Genomic DNA, 22,107 nt, shown 5'->3' on the forward strand with positions numbered 1-22,107 from the left:
AATGTACATCATCACTAGGAGTCGATGAAATAATTTTCATTGATGATATTATGGACAAAAACGGATATTTAAATATTCTAAGATAAAATTTACGGCAAAGTGCGGCAAACATGGGCATATTAAATTAATTCAAGCTATACCAAGACAATGATTTAAGACATAGTGCCTATATTGTTCGTGGTTTGCCGTTTTCCAATTGTCCTAAAGTCCCTGAAACCTCTCCCCAATCTCCAGACTTGTATCTGATGGAAAATGTATGGTATTATTTGGAAACGCAACTTAGAAAACGTGAAATAACGTCAAAAATTGTATTAAAAACCAGGTTGCAGGAAGAATGGAATAAGATTGATTTAAATTACTTAAGAAAAATTGAGTAAAGAGAGAAAAGTGTAGTTGTGGAAAAATATAGTCATGCAAAATACTGATTCAGTAAATTATGTTAATTATTTATCTTTAAATCAATTATATAGATATATTAGTTATGTACTAGCTATTACCGTTGGAATATTTTGATGACGTCTATAATGGTTTTCTAGATTTTTTCTTGAAATTGAAATGCAAACTATTATTATTATGTGTTCTTTATTTACGTAGACCCTTAAATAAATGATTGATGAACACATTTCTGACGTAGAAAAATAAAATAATAGCTAATACGTTGAATTTGGACTCGTGAAATTCTTAAAAATGGCGCGTCCGGATATTTTTCGGATTCACTGTATACTTAAAATATATTCCTTATTAATAATTAAAAAAAAAAACACAGTAAAATAAACAACGTCTTGAGAGCGAAAATCGAGCATTTTCTTGAACAAATCCATGTGTACGAACAAGATTGTTCGATACTGTACACGCCATGCGTACAAGCGTCCGAATATTTTTCCGATCCACTGTAGTTGACACAGCAAACTAATACTATGTTTATGGGTAATGGTTAAAATCCTGCTACAAGAAATCAGGACGCCCTGTATTCAGCATGAAAACATGCTCGTGTAAGATAAGCCCGCAGCACAGTCCAAGATCAACTAAATGAATCGTTTCGCGTAAGGCTCGAAACATCAGGAAGATTATCGCATGTGTGCATTCTCCAACGCCAGTTTAACATCTAAATCGGTATATCGGGATCAAAAATCGCCTGATATTTGTCATTCAAGATAGACATCGGCCTGTCAGTAGCCTGAGCCATAAATTAGAAAAACTTAGCTTAAAGTTGCAATTAGAATTGCCAAAGGCGATTAATAATCCTAGTAAAGCGACACGCTCGCTGCAAATCCAAATGGACTTTGCAAAATATGTTTGCCCCTGCCAAGAAAATTTTTTTCTCATATGTATCTATAATAAGTAGGTGCAGCAGTTGAAGTCGAACGGGATTTGCGACTTTATTTTCATGAAAACATACGAACAACACATCAAACCGGTGGGTCAGCAAGTTTATTTATGGACATTCACAAGGCATTTGACAGAATCCGGCACAGTGGTCTAGCTCACAAACTTCAAAGGTCAAAATGCCTTGAGGTACGAATTGGCGACGCCCTTCCTTTCCCCCGTTCGCTTAAACAAAAGCCAATGGCGCAGGAGGCTTAAAGCTTAACATTTAAGCCTTGGTGGCATTTGCGGAGCATGTACGAATTGTATTGAGCATGGTTTTCTTCGCTGATGGCTGCAGAGAACAGAGGAAGTTGTACGGTGCAAGATTGCACTGAAACAGTTTCCTCGACCCTCCAAATCAACCAAAGACTCATCACCATTCGAACTGCTGAGAGCTCGATGCGCCGTATGTCGTTTGCCATTAGCTCTCTCTCACCCAATCGACCAACTTTTCCTCCGATGAATGCCGGGTCCATATAGTACGTATTGCAAATAGTCGAAAAAATAAACAACGAAAAAAAGGAGTTTGCTTCCTCCGTCACCAAAAAATGTAAATAATAATTTCACAACAACAATCTCGAATTTGTTATTTCTTACTTTTTCCCACCAAACAAATCATTAGCGCCTCACCAACAGAAAAGTATGATAACACGTCATCAAATAAACCTATTTTAGTCATGACTCAGATAAATGCATCGCCGTTGTGACCACGATAACAATCAAATGAGACTCATATCGACGTTTTTATGGTGGTGTGATGAATCACGTAAATCTGGCCTTAAAATTGTGAAATGGAGATTTGCACAAGCTGGCTTGAAATATCATAAATTTTGTGTGTGTTAGACTTCTTTTCAATTTAATTTCTCTTTCTAAATCCACGTTTACGAGCCCGTAATCGCACCGCTAACAGCGTTCTTATGAGCTCATAAAGATATCGCCGTGATCGTTATTTCTCTGATATGCAGAAATTACTGTTAAATTATTTTTTTCGTCCGAGGCCCAAATTAATTCTTCTATTTTCAATTTTTACGCATTATCTTTTTTGTGATTTTATGTTAAAGCTTTTAAGTTCACTGATACAAGACCAGCGTGATTATTAATAAATCTTACTTAACGGAATCAATAAGGGATATAGTTAAATTAAGACACCGCGCACCAACGAATCATCTACACAATTCTCATTTCTCAATTTGTACAAACAAATGAGTATTTAATAGTGTATATTGCCCCCTCTTCCCCTAATCGCTGCTTCAAACCTCATTGACATGCTTGAAATTAATTTTCTAAAGTCGATTTGATCAACTTGATGTCATATGTCCGTGATCCTCAGTGACAGGTCATTTAAGTCCCTAAGGGAAACTTGCATGGCCGTAGCCCGTCGACTAATGTTGTCCCAAAAATGTTCGATGGGGTTCAATCGGGGCTTCTTGCCAACGTTTGAATTCCCACATGTCGGAGGTAAATGCGTATTATTCCTGTCACGTGTAGACGTGCGTTATCGTGCATCATTAAAAATTCCTCACTGGTAAATGTGACATGTAGCACCAATTAGGGTTGTAGAATGTCTCGTTATGTATCGGTGGGCTGTGAAACTACCGTTCTCAAGCACAACTCTGTGTAACCTCCCAAACTAACGCCTCCCCATATTCTAAAAGTCCACCTCCACAGCTCACAGTTCGGACTATGTTGTACTGGGCGTGTCGCTCTTCAGAAGATCGACACACTCTCCTACGACAATCACCATCAAAAAGGTAAAATCGACACTCATTCGCAAAGAGTACTTTGCCCCATTGACGATCTCCCCAATTTTGGTGCTCTCGGACTTACTTACGGTCCATAGGGGGCCGCTAGCAGCCCTATAGGGAGTAACAGTCGTTTTTGCAAAATTTCTTCTAACTGCACCTTGACTGATATGAAAGTTACATCAATGAGAAAATTCCTGCTGCAGCACAATGCTTGTAATCAATTGACTTCCTGAAGCTTTCAGTCGCAAAAATCGATCTTGGATATTAATCGTCCACCTTGGTCGTCCTTGGCCAGGTCTTTGAGTACTACCAGTGTCCCGAAAGCGCGCCAGTCCTCGAGATTGTGCCAATCGAAATCGTACTGCGACTTAAACTTGGGGTTAATTCTGCAAGTGCCACAGCAGCTTCACATTCTTCCAGCAAAAGATTTCCCCTCTCATGGAGACTTTGGGCCATTTTCTTTGAGGACAAAATTTTGAACTAACAAAACGCACGGAAAACACCATCTAAACGAAGTTGAATGGAGTATATAACCTTGAAGCCAGTACTGCTGAAATAGCAGTTTTAAATATTTTGTAAACAACCGTCGTTATCTCGTAAATAAAGGCGTAAAAATTATGAAAAAGTTTGAGAGTCGTAAAAAATTAATTTCAAGTCACTAGCGCACGTTATTAAACATTTTCGTAGGTAAATTTTTTAATTTTAAAAATTATGCGTTAATTTTGCGGTGCAGTAATATACATACAAAGATCTGTATATCTGTGAGAAATTGAATTAACTTCAATTAACCTAAAGAAGTGCAAATGTAGGTCTACAGTTGCACATGTTATGTATAATAATTAGCGTCGTAATCGAGATATTTATGAATGAAAGACGCAGAGGATGTATGGAATTACACACCTACCAGCAAGTATAATAATCCCACATATTATGAACGACTTTTGTAATGGTATTTTGCGACCCAGCAAATGCGCTTTAAGTAGGTGTAGTGATTATTTACAACTTTTCAAAGTATAAACATTGAGCATCAAAGCGATTTCCTGAATATGGAAACTGATAATTCTTTCATTTTTCACCGTGTTCTAGTTTTAGTGCGCTGTTTTCTAGTGTCTAGTTCTATGTTGAAAGCGAGCCTTCAAAGATCAATTTCCTGGTAGCCCCAACTTCCGCAATCTCAAGCACTTTGACGATTTTATCAATGTTTCGCATTTAGGCAAAACACCGTGTAATTTTGCATCTATCACCTAAATCCACGCCCAAAGCAGTGAACATAAGAAAAAATCGACCTCATTCCGAATTTTCCAATTTGACCGACATAGTCGGTAATATCAAATAGAAACGAAATTTCACACGACTGAACCGTTTACCATGATTACAATGAAAGAAAAAACTAACTTATTTTTAGTTTTATTAAGAAATCCGAGGCGATATCTAAGAGGTCAACTCGGGGTTATGCAGATGCGCCCTTATCAGGGTCGTTGCTCTTATTCGAATGAATTCCCTCGTTGCCAATCGGTGCACTACTTTAGCTGATAATTTGAGTAATTTGAACATACTTTTAAGGTTTTGTAAACTTCTGGTTGTATGTTTTTAATTGACAGAGTGACCTGATTGGAATTTGCACAGGGTGATTCATTGGAAATGGGACATGGCGAGTCCCAAGATAGGGGACAGAAAACTATGTCGATTGGACCTAACATACCTTATACCAATGTTGCGTGTTAAAGGTGGAAATTTTATTTCCAAATTGCTTAATAAATTTTTGTGTTTTCATAGCATCAACACCCAAATTGGTATATGTAAGTTTCGTAAGGTGACGAGTGAGAATTTTGATCTACTTTTTACGTAGCTCCTAGAAGGTGTTAGTTACAACCCACCGTTTTGGTATTTTTGGTAATATTTTTTTATGAGTGCAACCAAGGTCGAATTCTATTCAATATAGTGAAAGAGTGCCCATTTTCACTCAAAAGACTATTTTTTTTAAGCAAAAAAATTGTAATTTAAAAGTAAAAATGTCAAGGAAAAGTGATTTTTCCTTCAGTGAGATGCACGTTATTTGTGTTTTTGCTCAAACGAATTTTATAATAAGATTTGTTTTTCAATTGGTAACAAATATTAATTTTTTTAATGATTGAGAGATTTAATTATTTAATTAAGTAAAATATTTTTATTTTGGGTCAAAATCTCGTAAACGAAAAAAGATATCGGGATTAAACGAAAATACCTTTTTTTGAGTAAAAATAAGCACTCCTTCATTATATTGACTAGAATTTGGCCTTAGGTGCCCTCATAAAAAAATATAATCATATATAGCGAAGCGATGGGCTTGGTCCAGTACCCTCCAGGAGCTACGTAAAAATTCGATCAAAATGATTTTTTCGAACCTTACAAAACCTAAGTATTCTCGTTTTGGCGAGAAAGCTATGAAAACACAAAGAGTTATTAAGGAACTTTAACATAAAATTTCAACTTTGAACGCCCTGTAATTCTGAAACACGCAATATTGGTGTAAGGTACATTGAGTCCAAGCGTCATATTTTGGTGTCCCCTATCTCGGGTTTTGCCATATCCAATTCTCAATGAATCACCCTGTACACTACACCCGCTTTGAACAAGAATAATTCATCTCAGACTGTTCAGCTTCACTGCGCATAATTCCTGGGTGAAATTAGTTCAATCAACACTCATTTAGGTCGCTAATGCTGGCAAGCTTAAGTGCAAACGAATATGTTCGGTATTGCTCAGATTCTCTTGGAATTCGTGGAAAGTAACTTAATGTTAGTACTAATAATTTGATAATTACATATTAATTTAGCTCCTAACGAGGAGGAACTGCTGTCACCATAAACCTTTTTTAATTAAGAGGTGGTACTATTTACTGGTATCACAAAACAATACTAACCTCCATAACTTCCCTAAGGTCTTCGACAGCTCGGCATTATGTAGCTGAGGATATTGATCAGCTAACTTTCTTCTAGCTGCTTGGGCCCAAACCATGAAAGCGTTCATTGGTCTCTTGACGTGTAATTTTCTCTTATCTGAGGCTGCTCTGGAAACGAGATTCGATATTGCTTAGAAGGCGGCAAAATGTGAAGAAAGTAGAGACAATTTGGTGGTTAGTGCCTACTGATATCAGAAGTGAGTGAAGAAATCATGAGAACTATACTTTCAAAAATTTCCTTATAATGACTTAATGCATTATTTTGTTGTAAACAAGGTCTAATTAAAGTTGAAAATCCTGTACAGGGTGTTCCAAATTTAAGACCCGTCATTGGGATATCGGTAACTATAAGGGATATAAGGTGGCTTAAACTGGGGCAAAATCGCACATTTCAGTACCCAAGAAAATTACACTTCGAATTCGGAAAAAGTTTCGAATACTTCCACAGGTATTCAAAATTTTGCTATATCATTTTTTTTTTGAAGAGATATTTCGAAACAAATATCACTTCATTTTTTGAGACCCTTGAGCATATTAATTTGCATTTATTTATTAAAAATGAAAATATAATTGATTTTCTTTCCATTTTAAATAATTTAATTAGATCCATAATTTTAATCATTTTTAATGCCGCTTTTAAAATTTTTTATTCTTGCAAATGACACTCTGAAAATAATTGAGATATTAGAAGTGTAACAGATTTTTTATCACATAACGCATAAATCGTTTCAAGCAATGAGAACATTTTATTTTACTTTAGCAGCAATTAATATTAATTTTACAATTTAGTGAAGAGATTCGATGGAAAGACGATTTGGCAATTAAACAATTTAACATTTGTTTACTTATTTTTAAAGAAGTACTAGTAAAACGAACTCAATTCATGGTCACCTGTTTGCCCAGACATGAATTCTTTTAGTACCCATAAATTTTATCTATTTGTTATGCTTTATGAAAAATCATTAATGTTATTCATTTCATATATTAAAATTGATTAAAAACATCTATTACGCGAGTAGAAGATATTGCAACACAGATAAACCTATGCTAAAAACGATAAGTGAGAGAGTGACAGATGCTATATGCACTTTTTAAGAGAACTTTTTTTATCATATCTACTACTTTTTTTATGGCGGTTAAATGTCATTGTTCTTGGAACAGCAAAAGATAATAAAAAAATATATAAAATACAGGTCCGTATTTAAAAAATTTAAGTTAAATATGGCTGCTCCAAGACAAAACGTCGAATTTCAAATTTCACACCCATCTTGCAGGGATGAAAAATTAGTAACAAAGAAGTGACATTCGTTTTAAATATCTTTTCAAAACAAAAAAATAGGAAAAAATAAAAGTGATATAGCAAAATTTCGTTTTTTTTTCTGCACATCTCCAGAAATAATCGGAATTTTTCTGAGTTCGAAGTGTCATTTTCTTGGGCACTAAATTGTGCAACTTGGCCCCAATTTAAGCGGTCTCGTATCTTTTATACTTACCGAGATCCCAGAGATATGCTTCAAATTTGACCACCATGTATATGCACTTTTGGACACCTCTAAAAGGACATTTTGATATTTCGAATTTATTTTCTTTGCTATACTTGAGACCGCAAAAAGTTATATGGTTGTTTATAATATTAATCACGAAAATTAAGAATCATTGTTAAACATAATTTTCGCTTCTCAAAATGTAATTAAAAAAAAGTATTTTAACAAGAAAACATATTGCTGTTTATTTGCATTTTCTATAATAACGAACTCTTTCATTAAAAAAATATTAAATTTACTTCTCCTAATATCAGAGTATTGTGGCCGTTCTCGTAAATATTTTAGTAAGATTTTTTGGTCTTAAATAAAAAAAGTTGAGTTTAATGCACATTTTCAATTTTACCTGACAATTTACGACTGATAATATCATAAGTATCGTAAGCAAAAATAGTCCAAAATATTGAAGGAATTTTTTTATTTTGTCCGGAAGTGTATGTTATCAGTTGGTTCAAGATGTCCGCAGAATAGTCCGATTTTACCCATCAGCGACAAGAAAAAGGAATTGGGCTTTATATAAATTTTGTGTGTTATTGCTTTAGTCCTCCAATTACGCAAACAAATTTTTTTAAAATATACTGGGTTCACTTTATAATCAGTTTACGGCTAGAAAAAGATCAGTTCTACCAATCTTTTGAGAAAATAAAAGAACATTTGGAAACATTTTTGGACTCCACAAGAATGGATATATTGCTAAAAATAGTGTTCTACAGAGGCGTAGCATTAGGGTACATTGCAAAACATGAAATATTAAACGATATTAATACCAGAAAAAGAGGTGATGTCAGCATTTTGTTTATTCTTTATCACGATAAGTGTCCATCAATCGGCTAAAATCGGGCTTTTACGCATGACACCATTAAAAACCATCGACGTAAGTACATTGGCCAATCTCAATCGGATCGGAGATCTGTCCCTGAGCTCAGATTTTCTGATTGGCCAACTTTTCAGTCGTTAATGCTCGGTTAGGTACAAATGAATTACCATTAATGACTTACTGCAAAATCGACCGAGCTTTATCGAAGTTTTTATCCCACGGGACAGTTCCGAGAGGGCGCAGGCAAGAAGTGGAATCTCGAAATTTTTTAATGGGTAGAAGCAGTAGACGAATGCCACATTATCCAGCCGACAGGACAGCAGGCTAGATGTCTTTTGAATATTTACTTCCAGGGACAAAAATCGGCCAAGCAGAAAACTATTAATGTGCGCCTAGCCTTGTGTGTTGGCAGGAAGAGTTCCCGACCCACGGAATCACCCTGTATAATCTTTCGTGTCATCAATAATTACGTTAGCTTATCTTTTAAAATGAGAAGAAGAAACATGTTATCGTTTACTTTTCCGACATAGTACTGGCGGTTGTTTGAATCACCTGAAGTAAACGTAAAGTTGCAATTTTTGTGGCACACGCTGGCTTTTCCGTTACTTGATAAGGTGATAGAATTACAAAAAAACAGAGGGCAATCAAGGAGACGAATTGCCAAAAAGGTCAAAAGAAGCCGATGTTTACTAATAGTTGCACTGCAGAAATCTGATATCACAGACAAAACAAAATAATCACAACATGACGATTGCACAGCTGCGCTGAACATCCTCAATTTTAGCACATGCCAAACACCTTAAGTAGACAATTTTCTATCTTTAACTGTAGATTTCAGCCTCAGTCAACTGATTGCAATCCATAAATCAATGGTTTCAAGTTTTCTAAGATGATGATTTTAAACTGGCATTCACTGTCACACTTAAACACTTTTTAGACTGGTGATCATCAAACAAAACGTAGCAACCGTAGAATCGTTAAAAGACTCTAAGGCTCGTGAAGATAAAGCAAACCGCCAGTTAGGGTTAATTAACAGCAGTACCTTAATTAACATGCTTTAAAATCTTTTTGTGCAGACAAACAATTTTGTACCACGGAAAAATGACGTGTATAAATACACTTGAGCTTTGTTCTATTTAAGATCAAAAACGCGGAGAGTTAACGCCTTTAAGGTGTTTTAACTTTTAGCGGATTCCAGCGGGTGGTCTTAATTGCTGACTAATCTCGGTTTGACCAATTATCTGAAAACTCACTCCTAACGGTTCCCAGTTGGTGTAGGATGATGGAAGCGTCGAAATTTAAGTGACCAAGCAAGAAACTGAGTCGGTTTAATTAGGAAGACTCTGTAACAGTTAGGTCTGGTAATAAACAATACCAACATTAAAAGATATTAAAGAATAATTTCTCTTGAAAAAATGTAGAAGGCCGAAGAAGTCACACGGAAAATCAGGTTGGGGTGAAGGCGCAAGGAGATTCAGCCCATTCCAGTTCTATGTGAGAAAGGCCACTTTTAAATACAGCTATTGTGAAAAGTATTCCAACACATTTACAACTTTCATAAACCTGATATTAAAAAAAAAAAGATCCTTAAATACGTATAATTTTATTTAAAAAAGGCATTTCATGCATTATTTGTGATGTTCAAATATTTCACCCCTATCCAGTGACCCTTACTAACTTTTCATTTTCAAATGGAAAGGTACCCATTGTAATATATCAAATCAAATGTAATTCCCAATCTTTTTCAATGTAAACAATTTTTTAAATACAAAACATTTTGGTTTTTATGGAATTCATTAGCAGTTGAATTCAGTTGTTAGGCATTTACCACAGTTGGAGTATAGTAAAAAATGGATCTTTTATCTAAGAAAGAAGAAGCAGAAAATTGAAATTGTAATCTTTTTGGGGTATGAAAGTCGCAAAAAAACTTATGGAGAGGTGTGTCTTACATTTAATGAAAAATATCCAGACTGACCTATTGATACAAGTGTAGTTTTTCAAATTGATAAAAAATTTCAACAAATTGATAGTGTGAAAGCTGCTTAAAACTCTGGAAGACCTCGAACTAGTGGTGATAAAACACTAAACATTCTTTAATGTATGCATGGAAAACCCATACAGTCAACCAGCCTGAAAATTTTGATCGCAGGATAGAATTTTGTAAATTGATTAAAGAAAAAGGCATTCGAGAAGTATGTTTTGCGTAAATGGTCTACAGACAATCCTCATTCGATGGATATAATCGGCCTCCAGTCTATCGGTTCATTTTTCATAGAGAGGAACTTGAACAACCCGTTATACTTGCACTTGTTGTAAAACGAAATAGTTCCATTAATCGTCGCAAAATTTCCTGGAGAAAATTGGGAATAAGTAACCAATAACATTTAATTCCAACAAAATGGAAACATTATACTATGGCTGTAAGAGTGTCTTGATGCGATTTTCCCGATGGATCGGTAGGAGAGGCGCAATAGAATGGCCGCCACAATCTCCAGATCTTACACCCTTCGACTTTTTTTTGTGGGGTTTCTTAACAGGTTCCATTTACAAAAATAGGCCACAAAAATTGAATGATTTACGTCTTAAATTTCAAAGAGAACTGGAATTAATATCAGAGGCAACAATGGATATTTGCATAAAAGAGTTCGAGCAACGGCTGAATCATTGCTAAATTGTTACTGGAGCCCAATTTGAGCATTTATTGTAAGTTTCAATTTTGTTTGGTTTAATAGGGAGTTACATTATATTGTATCTAATAATTTTATTTTTTAAAGGAAACTACAGATTTTGTTTAAATTCTGAGTATAGCGCTGTATCCCTTATTGAATTATCTTCCATTTGATATACAAAAATGGGTACCTTTCCATTGTAAAAAAAGTTAGTGAGAATAGGCGGTGAGGGGTGCAAAATTTGCACATCGAAAATAATGCATTAAATGCTTTTCTTTTTATTAAAATAATACATGTTTACGCATTTTTTTTTTAATATCAGGTCTACGAAAGTTACAAAAATGTTGCAATACTTTTTACAAGCGCTGTATAAAAAAATAAGTGAAAACAAAAAATCTGTATAATCTCGACGTTAAGTCCTTTTGGCCAGGCATTGGGCAGATTATGCTCAACATTTTGTAGTTACCTGCTTGATATTTACAGATTCTACATAGGTATTTGTTTTTCTCAGGTGAATTATATCACAAGAGGGGAGTGGTAATAATTTAGTTCCGGTGATACTTGAGGGAGATGATAATCAGTCACTGAATTGCAGTTGGCACCTTTTATACGTGGGAATGTTTACCTTTGTGATATTAATCGCTTATTTGTTTAGGGTAGAATAATAAAGAAAATAAATTTTTAAATAACTTGTTTGCAAGTTGAAAATGATTTACTCAAATCTCGATACCGAAATCAAAAACACCTGAGTTCCGCCTGTGAGCATATTGAGCCAGAACCGATCAGGAATTTGCAACCCGAAGCACGCTGACTTTTAGTGTAGAGCAGATGATTAATGGAATTCGCAAAGGTAATGCAAAGTGCCCGTTACGCTGAAAGATAACTAAATTTCCTTTAAAACGATGTATCACATTCATATATCTAATTTTTTAATTTAGCTAATAAATGCTGTTTTATGTATCATCTCTAGATATTGGAGATTATTTTGGCATGTTTGTCAAAGGTGGCCGTGAAACGTCATGTGATCGAAAACAATTGAATACTGGTCTGCGCGTTGGCGCTGCGTGGAAGACCTCTCAGCCAAGCTAAAGCTGTCGGTGAATTACATTTTCCGCATCGACCGTAAAAAGTACAGTACCTCACCAGGTCAGTGACGTAGTTAAAAAACTAAGTTTTATGATGGCGGTGTAAAACGCTATCAATTTTTTGCATGAAGAAAAAAAATTGAAATCCTCGCAATAGAATACCGCAGTGATAATGGATCGTGTTACCTATTCAAACATATAAATTAAGATGTTTGCCCATATTCCGAGTAGTCTAAGCTGGATTTACTGTGATACGAAGGACACTTAATTGATGGAAAGCCCGGAAAAAACTTATTTTTTCTAGTTTTCGTGTAAAATGCGGTTACATGATCATGAATGGTGGTCACGTGAACTTTCAACTAACCAGACCTAGCCCCGCTTTCCTGATCCCTACATAAATTACTTAGGAACGCACGTTCTAATGAAATTTCTCTTGTCGTTTGGGCTTGCACTGGTATATTTTCTTTTGAACTCACAAACACATAATTCCACCATATGGGCACCCAAAGTAATATCATACGTGGCACATCTCCATGTATATCACAAAAAAACAAAGCTCGGGTGCAGGAAAAACCCTTTAAGGCATTCAAGTAGGTAAACACAAGCCCATAGGTGAGGGAAAATTTCCAATTAAGCACGCTATTACAAAAAAAAATCAATTTAGCTTAAGTCCCGAATGTGTGTTTACTTCAAAAAATCACTTAAGAACTGATTTTAAAAACTATAAAAATTAGGCAATAAGATTCAAATAAAATTATCACTGTGTTGCAAAATACGTTAAGTAATCTGTCTCGACAACTTACTTTGAAGCAATGGGCACCAATGTCCAATCGTACCCTTGCAGAACTTTGGTCACAGCATCATTAATTTCACTTTTGTCCAACTGTTGAATCTTTGGAACACTAGAAGAACTGGATGATCCGGAAGTTCCAACATCAGACTCATCCTGAAAGGTACTACCGACTCCTGTCGTAGGTGACGTTGCGCCACCATTGTCGCCGACGAGTCCCGTAGGAGACAACATTATCCTGCTGACCGCTTTGTCCTGTTATCTTTCGTTTATGAATGGACCAACGAATCACCTGCTCGCGGAACAGTATGCGCGCTCCAACGCTTTGGGAGTCTCGAATTAGAATGAAAGAAGGCTTTCAGCTTTTCGGCAGTACGCTTAAATGCAAGTGCTCCTTCTTTATTTTTAACTCGAGTACGAGCGAGATGAAGTTCGAGCCGGCACCACTCTTGAAACCACTCGAGGGACCAATCAGGTGACCCCTAGGAGATGAGGGCCCGCCTTTGATGTCCCATTGGTGAGCATTTATTGCACTATTCTTTATTCCGATACCAGCTACTCGGTACTCAACACGATCAGTACGATGTACCACGAAGTCCGGGAATAGTTTCTGATTAGGTATCTGATCACCGATCTGGGTGTACTGAGGAAGAACTAATTAATTTAAGATGTTCATACGCCATTAAGTAGCTAGTTTTCGCTTTTGAAATTTTTGACTGATTTGCGATAGAAATTTTACGCACTTAAAAATGGTTGATACGAATTTATTTGATATAAAAATGAAAAAAAGCGTTTTTTTTAATTTTTGTCTTCTCTTCCAACCATGTTTAGAATTCCACATATATCCATATTCTGAAACTCTCGGAAAAATTGTTATAAACTCTTCCCTTTATTATTTCTTTTATTTTTAACTTACTACTTTTAAATTAGTCTAAGTTTGAGAATTTTAGCGTTTATACAGAAGTAGGTACAATGGAGATGGGGAAGTAATAATATTTCAATATGGAAATAATTAATTATCATTAGAGCTCATAATTAGAAGCGATTAAGCAAAAAATTAGATTTCTTTTGCAATTAACTTCTTTTATCCGTCATGGACTCAAACCATGGTTTTTTAACGTTTGCTACCTTCCGGGATTCCTGCACCAACCATCTAAGAAAACCCTGTCTGAAGGTACTGATAACTAATTGTCAAAAATAAAAAATGCGTAATTAAATTTTGTTTTTGAAATTTGGGATAAGCACACCTGGGCCTGTCACTTTTCTAAAATTATACACGTGAACCCAACTTAATGACGCGCGTCAGACCGCCAATTCATGGGGCGTAACATGCGCCGCGACGCATGTCGTCACCATCTACTTACCTCCGCCTTCAGTCTCACTAATGAACGTCTAAATAGCTATTTATCGCATTCAGATCTTACTGCAAGCTTTTGATGATTGTTGAGATATGAACATGATAAAAAAAATAAGAAATTATTTAATAAAATGAAAAATATTTATTTATTACTTTTAAATTAATTTCATTATTTTCGAAGTACTCCCCGCCCAACACAATGCATTTATGCCGTCGTTTTTTCCAATTTTCAAAACAGGCAGAAAAGTCTTTTTCCAGGATGACCTTCTACGCTTACTTCGATTCGGCTTTTATCTCCCTATTCGAGTCGAAACGGTGTCCCCGGAGCGGTCTTGTGAGCTTATTGAACAGCCAGAAATCCAATGGTGCTAAATCGGGCGAATACGGCGGCTGTTGAACGATATGGATCGAGTTTTTGGCAAAATGTTTTCGAAAGACTAATGCAGTGTAGGAAAGTGCATTATCGTGGGGCAACAACTGAGCATTGTCTACCCACAATTCTAACCTCCTGAGGCGAATAGCTTCTCGCAAGCGACGTATAACGCTTAAATAGTAATTATTTCTAGTTAACAGTTTGGTCTGGCGAGGGAAGTTCATAAGACACATCACCGCAATAATTGAAGAAAACTGTCAATGTGACCTCGATTTTGGAGCGACTTTAGCACGGTTTTTTCAGTCTTTTTTGCAACTTTTCCATGATATTCGCTCGATTGGCTCGTTGTTTAAGATAGTACGCATAGATTCCACCTCATCTCCCGTAATAATGCGCTTCATGACGTTCTAGTAGTCAGAAATCATTGTCTAGCAGATTTCAATGCGGTGCTTTTTTTTCAATAAATTGAGGGTTTTTGGAACAAATCGAGATTTGACGCATTTAAGATGCAAGACATCATCAACTTTCGCCTTTGACCCACTGTAAACATAACCATATCACCAAACCCTCCCTGCAACATCGTCAATGTTTCCACGATAGAATATTCATTCCGCAAACAAAATTTTATACAAATTCTTTGCTTCACAAAATCAAGCACACCAGAAATTGAAAAGCTCACCTTTATATGTTCATATATATTATATTCATATATACACATGTAGCTCTGCATGAATCGAATATATTGACATGAAACTTTCGATAGATATCGCAGACAGTGCTATCAAACTACAAAGAAAATTATTTCAAGATTTTATAGTACCCGCGAAGTTTAAATAAAGAATTCACCCTATTATCACAATAGTATGTATTTGTAGTATATGGAATATTCCTAAAGTGGCGGTCAAAAATAGTTTACACACTTTTATCAAAATTAAATTTCTTGATAAATACAAATTTAACGGTGTTGTCCAATTCAGCATTCTGATTTGACTGTTTGATTCCTCTATCACTGTGCTACACAAGAGTTACCCTCTGGTTTACTTGATACCTCCTAAGTCATGTTGTACAATCATTTCACAAAAGCGCTTTTCTTATGGGACTGTTCAAGTACCGTGAGGTTTAGCTAAACCGACTTTTGAACCATTACGATTATATATTTTCTATGATTTAGCCCGGATACAAAATAAAACAAATTTATTTAATATGCCAGTTTTGTTTCGGAAAGGATTTAAAATATAAATAATTCGTTATATTTTGTATGTAAGGTAAATCATGAAAAAATCTGAAAAAGTGTTTATGGAATAGAAATTTAAAATTTTATTTTTGGGCCTATCTTTTAATCATTTTTGAATCTTTCCCATATCAATTGAGATATACAAATTTAGGAAACTCCGTTTTGAGGTTTCAACGACATCTCTCTCTTTCTCTCTCTCTCTCTGTTTTAAATTTTATTATTTTTTAATTATTCCCCCCAATCAAAAGCTTGGTTAAAAACTCATATGGCTTGCGCGTCAATCACTATATTCTAACTTCGTTGAGAACGTCCTCATCGTCCTCACTGTCTATATCTTCATCCTTATTAACATCATTAGTTTGCTTGTCTACGTTCCATAAATTAATCGACCCATCCTCGCTCCTCATTTGTTGCCCTGAAGAATGACTTTGTACATTATCTAATAGGAGCAACGCTTTTATTGGAAGCTCCTATTTTTTTAGGACATTTTTTATCTATAAATTAATTAATCTTCAAATTATGAATATGTAGAACATTAGTGATTACAAATTCATTGTCATATCTCACGAACAATGCGCTTATGGAACCATTTCAGGAAAATATTGCTAGTCATCCAAGCCATTTTTGAACAGTCATAATCAACAGGAATATTAAACATTTTAAATAAGCGCAGATTTTTTGCCTTTTTATTATCGTTGGCTTAGTTCTTCCACTATCGCATGTTTACGTTATCGAGCGTGTGATGTATTTTTTTATTTTCCGATATAACTTGGAAACGATATATGTTAGACATAAGAGTTTGTACTAATCTTAAAATTTAAAGAGAAATTGAGAAATGCCCAAAAAATTAAGGGGTTTCGTCTAAAGTAAGAAAATTGGCAGCTCCTTCTGGTATGCCTGGAAGTGTCATCATGTTGAAAATGTTTCATTTGGATTCGAAATTGTCGATTCTAACCTGAAACCAAATTTCATTAGGCTATGATAGGGATAAATAAAACTTTTTCTAATGGACTTGTTACGTGGCTCGCCCTCTATATCTTCGAAAATAATTAAAAAAACTCAATACGTCATTTGATTCGTATTATTTTCATATAAAATTTTATATCTCATTAACGTTTTGTGATATCCAAATCCCCAATCTCTAAAAAATTTGGGGACCCCTGCCATGACCTTTCATTTGATGCAACCTCACTGTACGTTTTTCAACAGTACAGAAGTTCAAATCTCCGATAGCTGCAAAAAATCGCTCAAAATCTACATAAACACGTTAATTATTCTCTCTTTAATGAAACAATCGTAAGCAAACCGTAATAATTTTCTTGTTTTTATTATCACTCGGGCACATTTCTGTGAAACTTGTGCTCGATTGCTGTTAATTCGTGATTCGGCACTTCCTTTGACATGGGGCCAAGGGGCCCACCACTGATATTTTCGTTCAGAGACAATTCATTAGTCACTGAAATATGCCTTTCAGGTTACCGCCGGCATGTTGGACCACCCTTTTTGTCCAATCCGAAGCCACATTTCACTGTTTCAATAAATTATAAGCCGAAAATTTGGAAAATACTTATTGCACCCACCATTTTCTGTACAACGTCTAGATAGATCTAACGAGGCAGTGATCATTAATTATTTGATTTTTCGCCGGTAATGATTTATTTATCACCAAATTATACCAGCTTATAATATGTCAACAATAATCATTGAAAAAGTGATTTTGACCGGATGGATGAAATGAAGCTTGAGAATTATTTGGTAAACACTTTGACGATAATTACTTTAAATTATCTGAAGTACCGATATTTTCAGTCGTGTGGTTTGTGATAACCCTGATTTGCTAGACCAAGACCCGTGCCATACATGTTCCACCTCGAGGAACCGGATTGGGGCGGAAGTCAGTTTGCCAAGTGTTAAGAATTTGTCGCTTCATGGTTGAAAGCAAAAATTCCTTTCAGGCATCTAACTACATATGTATAGCTATTTTACTTCCAAAATTCACCGCCACCAAAAATGAACTTGTTTCGTATAATTTTTCCCTAAATTACTTGCTCTATTTGATTTTTTACTTCGTTGCCTAGTACTGCTATAGAGGGAGCCCCGGAATATGCAGCTAATTTCCCGGATTCGTATAGAATACATTAGATGAACGTGCGGATATGTCGGCTTCTAAAGAACACGCCCAAATCAGGGTTTCTTCAAAAACTCGGTATATATAGGCCTAATTTAATAGTTGTTTAATATTATGAGTAAAAACGGTGCCTTTCAATTAAACTCATTTCTTTAATTCCTCAGGAATTGACTATGGCTATCACATTTTACTAATATATTTTCGCTAATCGAATATTTTTTCGGTATTATCATAGCATTTTTTGTATCATTGTTTCAATCAAAATTGATAGGATCCAATGTAATTAAAAAAAGTTCTCTCTAATTTAGGCTATTTTCGAGGCAATTGTTCCACACTGTATAATATACAAATACAGTGGGCTTCAAAGTATGGGTGTAACAAATTAATTTTCCATATCTCCAATATTTAGGAATATTAAAATTCAAATTAATATGTACATACAGTCGCACAAAAAAAAAATATTCGTGCAGTCGAAAAAAATTCTGTAAATCGTAATTTTTAACTGATTTTGTTCAAATTTTGAATAATGAAAATTCAAACCTGAACTCAATTTACGCGTTTGAGCAACTTTTGGAAATTTAACTTTTAGAGTGCTTTTAAGGGTCTTAAAAAAATTCTGTTTTGGAAACTTCTTGTGTGGTGCAAAATTTTCAATGTCATCTTTGTAATCTTGTAGAGGATTTTTCCACATATAACCTGAAAATGTTATCAATGTCGAACCACAAACAAGGGAGTCGCAACCTTTTAAAATCGCCAAAAAATGACGGTTTTCACGCAAAATGGTGGAATGTAGATATTTTTGACTATGTTAAAAAGCTGCAACTCCCTTATTTGTGGTTCCAGTATAATCAAATTGTCAGGATATATGTAGAAAAATACCCTTTACAAGATTATTCAAACGATAAGAAAAAATTTCCACCGCACAAGAAGTTTTTCTATAAGAGAGTTTTTTTTAAGACCCCGAAAAGCACTCCAAAAATGTGATTATCAAAAGTTGCTCGAACACGTAATCTGGGTTTAATTTTGAATTTTCATTATACAAAATTTGAACAAAACCAGTCGAAAATTACGCTGAACCAAATTTTTTTTCGGCTGTGCAAATACTTTTGTCAGTGACTATATTATTTCGTGTCGCATATCGCTCGTTCTTTATCGTACGACCTGAGTTGTACCTTTGTAAAAGGCGGACTGTAAATTTTTTTGATGTTTTGAACCAATATTACTTCTTAGATGATTCAGTTGAATGTTAACGTGGGGACGAGAAGGTCCTTAATACGAAATGATTTAATAATTGGGTGTTATTTCGTTTCACATGCTACTGAGATAAGTCGTTAGTATAGCTGATATTTAGTGAGTGAAAGAGGATGTCGTGTAACTGACATAGGGAAAGATCGGGGCCGATCTACACGTAAGTTTTGGCAGGTCCAAGGGAACAACGTGATTGGAAATCTGGCATAAAGTTGGAGTCGGTTCATCTTGCAGTAAAAATTAAGATCTGATTTGATGTGGTATTTGGCTTTTGATATTAATTTCGGTATTCTTTAATTATCTTTTTTAAAGGTCTAGAGGTTTTCTGAATAGAAAATTTCACATACATGACGTGTTTTGCGTCTACGTTTTCGTGGATTCGCTTTTGTACGTTTTTTACTTTTAAAATATTACTTTAAAATACAGCTTTTATTATGATATCAGGTGCTCAAGAATCTTTGCAGTCTACGTGACCAAAAAAATCTTTAAATTATATATACATATATATACAGGGTGTTTGGTAGTCGGTTGAGGAAACTGAGCAGGATTGCAAACTGCAAATGTCATTCTGCATCGATTTTACCAAACTTAGTTATATATAAACTGTTACTAATCTCAAGACATACCACTAGAATAAAATAATAATAGAGTATTGTTAAATCAAATGCTGTATTAGGTAAAATAAATATCAATCAAAATATCATAACTGCCAACGAATCTACAAACTTTTAACATTTATGTTCAAACTATAAGCTGTTGTTTTGAATGTATTTGAGAGTTCTAATTCTAATGTGAGTTGTGGTACCAACTCGCATTTCATTTTTAACTGTTTCATTTGCTTGAAAAATTATAGTAATAAGATGACCCCAATTCTGAATTTCTATTTGATACATTAGTTCTTTCATATGCCCCCACACAAAGAAATCCAACGGTGTCAAATTGGGAGATCTAGGAGGCCATAAAATAGGACCATTCCTGCCAATCCATTATAATTAGACATAGATAAATATTATTATTTCTGGCAGATACTCCTTAACAAGGAAGTTTTATAATAATTTGGATTATTAGGGCGCAAACTATTTTGTTTTTTCGATTTTCTAATTAGTTATTTTGATCCTCATGTGACGTTCACGTACAATAAGCTGATTATTTCATGTAGATCATAGTAATTTGAGATAAATTGTTATGGAATGTGCACTTCCAACTTTCTTAAAGACAAAATGTCCATATTTAATAATGTTGACTATTTCAATTTATTTCAATGCATCAAAAACATACCATTTATACTGAACACTTGAAAAATAGAAAATCCTAAATGTCTCAAGAATGTTAACACTTTGCATATGACTAAATTTGGTTGAATTGGTTCAGAATGATCTATTTTACAATCCTGTTCAGTTTCCTCCACTGACTACCAAACACCCCATATACAGTTGTTTGTTGTAACAAATTTCATTAATAAATGCCCTTCAACTATCAATAAATATAGGACCATATAGAGACAAATTCAATATAGCAAAGTTGACATACAGGGAACAAAATAATATTATATTCATGTAAGTAGCAAAAGAAATGTAATACCCAACTATATATTCTCTAATTTGTTTTTACTACTACTCAGTAAAGGTTTTTATGCCAGAAGTAACTGGACATCTAACCTCCACAACAGGCATTATAGCTTGTTGACTAAATGGTTATTAATAATTTGAAACATTAAACGATCATAGTTAGATAGTTTTAAGAAAGTGAATCCTTCTGGGACCATTTAAATAAATTATTTTAAAGATTTGTTATTTCTCAATTTACTTCTTTTTCTGCAGCAGATGCGACAAACTTCATCAATGAAATGTATATTATTTCCAAGGTAACAATAGGTTAAAGTTGCAAAAATTGTTATATAGAATATTACAATATGTATAATATATCACAAATCCAAGAATTCCAGGTGATAGAAATTATATGTCTCTCTCTCAAAGATAAATCATATTTTTTTGCAATATATCAGGCTCTTTATTTTTATAAACAAAAGTATAAGATATTTGTTATTTAGTTTTTTTGAGCGCTACTAGAAAAATGAGTTTTCCTATTTTATTTTGATAACCCCTTTTTTATGTCACGTCCTCTTATAATTCTAAATTTGAAATAGCTTCTACTCTTTAATTTTTTCAAGTTATTATCATAATCATCTAAAGACAAGAAGGAAATTTATTGCAATTAAAAGTTATGTAAAGATAGCCCTAGACTATATAACAAAACATGTTTTATAATAACATTATATCTTTTCTGTTATCCACAAAATGCAACTTACAATGTGGCATTGAAGTCACAAACTCTGTTAAATAATGAGAGTTGGTTTGTGCATACCTTATATCACAGAAGATGCCCACGTTGCTACTACATTTTAGTTAAATATACATTATCACATCTTTTGGAACATAGTCTGGACATGTCTTATCAATTTATTAAACAAAATGGGCTTTGGCAACAAACGCCCAGAGTGTTTCAAATCCATAAGTACCAGAAATGTTTTGTTTACACAGAAGAGTTTCAACGTGGTAATATCTGCTTTATTATTATATTTAAGAACTATTAAATTTACCACTGTTCTTATACAGGGGCCAAAAAACCTCTCGTTTTCCTAGCATTAGAACTTAATCTAACCTTACAATTTGCAAGGAGAGAAGTAAATTCTGACAAATACAAAGCTTTGACATTTGGCAGTAGGTTATTTTGTTTTTTGTGTGGCAGCTTGAGTAGGATTAATCGGTGCGAATCGTTCTAATTTCTAATCTGAAATATCAAAAGTATCAT

General features: G+C 34.4%; 1 protein-coding gene across 1 annotated transcript in view; it reads right to left on the reverse strand.

The window, feature by feature from the left end:
- The window catches only part of LOC136341031 (transcription factor SOX-9-like), a 30,616-nt gene extending 16,941 nt beyond the window's left edge, over positions 1–13,675 (reverse strand). Inside the window, exons 1-2 of the mRNA XM_066285600.1 lie at positions 12,970–13,675; positions 6,016–6,162 (exon numbers count right to left, since the gene is read on the reverse strand). Coding sequence (XP_066141697.1) covers positions 6,016–6,162; positions 12,970–13,190 — 368 coding nt within the window. The 5' untranslated portion in view covers positions 13,191–13,675. The remainder of the gene's footprint in view (positions 1–6,015; positions 6,163–12,969) is intronic.
- Positions 13,676–22,107: the final 8,432 nt, after the last annotated feature.

This window comes from Euwallacea fornicatus, chromosome 9 (genome assembly GCF_040115645.1).
Source record: "Euwallacea fornicatus isolate EFF26 chromosome 9, ASM4011564v1, whole genome shotgun sequence".
Classification (NCBI taxonomy): domain Eukaryota; kingdom Metazoa; phylum Arthropoda; class Insecta; order Coleoptera; family Curculionidae; genus Euwallacea; species Euwallacea fornicatus.